Source organism: Morone saxatilis, unplaced genomic scaffold (assembly GCF_004916995.1).
Source record: "Morone saxatilis isolate NCDOM2014 unplaced genomic scaffold, NCSU_SB_2.0 Contig16, whole genome shotgun sequence".
Classification (NCBI taxonomy): domain Eukaryota; kingdom Metazoa; phylum Chordata; class Actinopteri; family Moronidae; genus Morone; species Morone saxatilis.
Genome location: NW_023339718.1, coordinates 11535555 through 11539542, shown reverse-complemented (window position 1 = coordinate 11539542; position 3988 = coordinate 11535555). Strand labels below are relative to the sequence as shown.

Here is a 3988-nt window from a genome sequence, read left to right as displayed (position 1 = left end):
CCCAGGACAACCTTCCGCTCTTTGAGGACGACTCTGGAGCCCAGCAGTAAGTCCTCAGACAGTCCATTGTCCTTATGGAAGACATCAACCTGAAGAGGAAAGAACCTACTGTGATTTGTCCATATATGTATATCAAACACATGACTCTGCATGGGTTCAAGCACATCCTGAGGAACACCTTATAAAACCAACCAGATAATAAAAAGGGGCTAACAACACTACCTTATTGTTGACTTTAGTATATACAAATATTAAATATTTCACTACCCTATTATTGCAACATGACATTGCTGTTAATATTTACGCTTTGTTGACAGATGTTTGGAAACTGATAACAGAGACATGTCAGGAGGTAAAGAGTTCTGCTATTCAACAGATTTTAAGGAATGTCTCAACACAGAAGACTTGGTGTAGTGCGCTCAAAAAGTGAATAGGGTGTGAATGAAATTGAACAGGTCACAAAGTCATTCTCCAGGTGTTCAGCAGGATGATTTCAGACTATGACTGTTTTCCCAGCTTTTCCCATTGATAGCTTGTGCAAACTGTTTTATATGACATAAAAGAATCACCTGCATTAGGTCTATTTGTTGAAACACACACACACACACTCACCAGGCTTTCCCAGCTATCAAAGGGTCTCAGTTCCACAATCTTCTGGGCCTTTTTAACCGAGCAGCCAGAGATCAGCGACAGCTCATCTATCGACGCATTCTGGAAGAATTTGATGATCTCTTTCTTCAGTTCTGTCATTCCACCTTTAGAGTCCAGCTCATCGTCAGAGTTCTCAAACTCACTGCTAACGGTGTCCTCTTCGTCGTCATTTTCTCCCTCAGAACTGACATGTTCATCTGCGGCACGCGCCTTCCTCTTGCTCTCTGCTGCCTGCTTCTTGGCTATACTGGTCCCACTGGCAAACTTGGACAGCATCTGAGCAGTGGAGGAAGAGGAGGACGGCTTCAGGGAGGAAGAGGTAGTTGTTTTCTTGACAGAGGAGGATGAGGATACTGGATCGGGACTTTTTATAAGCCATGAAGACAGAGTGAAAGGTCTACTTTTCTTATTGGAACCATCGCTGTCTTCTGAGTCAGAGTCTTCACTGTCCTTTGTAGCGTCTGTATCATCTCTACTCTCCTCTGTTTCACTATCATTTCTGTGGTCCTTATGGTCGCTCCTTTTTTTATTGTCTCCATGATCTTTGTGCCGCTTCAACTTTCTGTGGTCTCTGCTAGACTTGTCTTTGCTTTTCGATTTAGTGGATTTCTTTTCTTCTGTCTCAGGTGAGCTGAAGCTGGTATTATCTGACAACAGAAAAAAAGACAACTTGGGGCTTGAATCAATATCAAAATCAGTTAAGAACATTAAAGTTAAAAGTAAACATTGCCAGTGAAAAGAAGATTGTGTTCGCACCTGGGTCTGAAAACATTTGGAGAACCTGCAGAGCATCCTCAACATTCCAGTCGTGTTCCTGCAGCACCATCCGCAGCTCCTGCAACAAGACAGTCATAAGCAATGGGTCAGCCTATAATTTCTCTCACTGTGGTCTGGCATGGCTTTATAGTAATTTTCTAGAGTCAGGCATCATTTCAAGTAGCCATAAAACAGATGATAGACATATTTGAATAAGTCATCTTGATTGAAATTCATGAGGTTTGGATGTTTTGGCGAATCACACCTCAACACTCCCCACGAACGTATTCACTGAATAATTTAGTCACGCACAGTTGGTCAGACTATGATTGCAGCGTTTACAGTTAACACACAGGAGAAAAACAACTTTACACCATTAAATGGAAACAGGAGCCGTTTCCAAGATCTGCATTTGCTTCTGAGTTTTTTAAGCTGCAAGGAACAGCTGAGGTCATCTACTGCAGTTCACAGCTGGGTTGGTCCAGAGTGACAGCTAGTTAGCCACCTAGCAGATACGAATCAGGTGAAAGACAATTAAAATAGTCTAATTTGGAGGTAAAACATTTCAGAGCTGCAGAGCTGGAAGCTGCATGGAATCAGATTGATCAGGTTTTCTGTTATGATTTTATCTGTGGACAAACAGTGACTGGTAGCTGTTAGCTAGCTTTTCACAGTGAAGCGCTAACAATGTGTTATTGTGCTAGGGTAGTTCGCTTTTACAGCAGTACTGCAGCAGCACTGTTTAGAGATTTTGTTTTGCTTCTGCTTGAAATGATGAGGGGGTGAATCAGACTGGACTTAATATCAATATGTAATGGCTTAATGTGCTATAGTGTGCTAAGTGTCTGCTTTTCTTCACCTCCTTATCCTGGTCAGGGAACTTCTTCTGCAGTCTTCTGACCATGGCTTCCTGCTTCTCCCAGCTTGGCTCATTCCTTTCATTATCTTCTTCATCATCAGAAACCTTTTGGTTTAAATACAAGAAAGGTAAATTCAAAGCTCATAGGGAACTATACCAACCTACTGAGATTTGCATTTGGCACTGAAGGGAAAGCTAAAACGGTCATATAGATTGTTTACATCATCTCCATTAACAAACCATCAATATGATCACCTGTATGCAGAACGTGTGGCTTGTTTGTTGTGCATCAGCCATCATAACATTTTAATTTCATTTATTTTTCATCAATATTTGCAATCTGTTATTTTCTATCCGTGTGAAAAAGACAATTCGGGCATAATGAGCAACAAACTGTTTTTATGTAGTGCATTATGAGCGAAACGTCTGCAGTGTGCCAAAATGTTGGAGAGATGCAGCCGGGAGGAACAATTACTTCACATGGCTTGAGTTGTATTTAAAATTAAAATGAAAGGATCTTGAAAATGTGTACATGTCAAACCATCAGTTTAAACCATGACAGTAACATTAATTAATAAGTAATCGTACCACTGAAGTCCTCCTCTTCTTGTTGGGTTGATCCTCACCACTCTGATGAGAACTGCTGGATCCATCCTGTTTTCTCTTCCTGCCTTGGTCTGGGGCTGAGAAGACATGGCGGCCAGCGTTATGAAAAGTAGCCAACTGATGGGGAAAGTAGCCCGCTAGGCAGGTATAATTATTTCTGGTGTTATTTTTGTACTGCACCTGTACGCCAGATTTAGTAAGAACTTGAATTTGCTTTCAGGCATTGAGAATGAGCCAATAATTGTTGATATTATAAAAACACAAAAGAAAATTAACCTAACAGCACATTTTCATCCTTATTTACTTTACAGGGTTTCAAAACAGATTATTTTTCTCCAACTACATACTAAACCTTCTTTATGCGATGTATTTCTTGTAGGACTGTCATTATGTGCTTACACAAATATTAATTATGTACCTTCTTTGTCACCAAACTTTGAAAGGCAAACAGCCACAGCCCCATCCAGTGTGCTTGTGCTCCCAATGACCTGAAAATGGAACAAAACAAGGTGCTTTGAACAAGGAAATTCAGGAGATTAAAAGGGATTGTTTCTTATGAACAGAGCCAAAAAAATACAGCTGGCTAATGTGTTCTGTGCTGCAAAGCCTCTGCTCCTTTCCGACTTACCTCCAGTACCATCGTCCTCGTCAACTGAGGAAACATCTCCAGTAGTCTGCACACTTTGTCCTCCACTTCGTTGTCCTCAGTATCTGTATCATGCGATTCCACATTTTTGGATGATTTCCCTGTGGGGCTAGAATAAACACAACAAGGCTGTAAAACACTACGATTCAGCAGGAATGAGGGGGGAAAAAAAGTGTAATTTTACTTTACACTTACTTGGATTTCCTGGTTAATGATATTTTGGTCTTTTTGTCAGAGAGGAGGTCATCTTCGTCCAAGTCGATAGAAAGAACTTCCTCAAAAACTACTCCTCGTGCATGGGACTTTGGTGGGACTTTGACAGGTTTCATTTGAGCTGTAAAGCAATACAGTAACAACAAGTTAGCAGACACGTCCCCTTCATCTTGTCTTGTTCATTTGCAAAGTTTTCAGCTCATGTATATCTTCACCATGATATACAGATACTGTAGGCTCGGCTTTCCTACGACTTT

The 3988-nt window shown here is 40.9% G+C and overlaps 1 protein-coding gene across 1 annotated transcript in view; it reads right to left on the bottom strand.

The window, feature by feature from the left end:
- The window catches only part of LOC118326165 (SWI/SNF-related matrix-associated actin-dependent regulator of chromatin subfamily A containing DEAD/H box 1A-like), a gene marked incomplete at its 3' end in the record, with an annotated part of 5233 nt that continues 1245 nt past the window's right edge, over nt 1-3988 (bottom strand). Inside the window, 8 exon segments of the mRNA XM_035659102.1 lie at nt 1-89; nt 613-1298; nt 1408-1486; nt 2267-2371; nt 2855-2949; nt 3291-3360; nt 3501-3627; nt 3714-3852. Of these exon segments, the coding sequence (XP_035514995.1) occupies nt 1-89; nt 613-1298; nt 1408-1486; nt 2267-2371; nt 2855-2949; nt 3291-3360; nt 3501-3627; nt 3714-3852 (1390 nt within the window).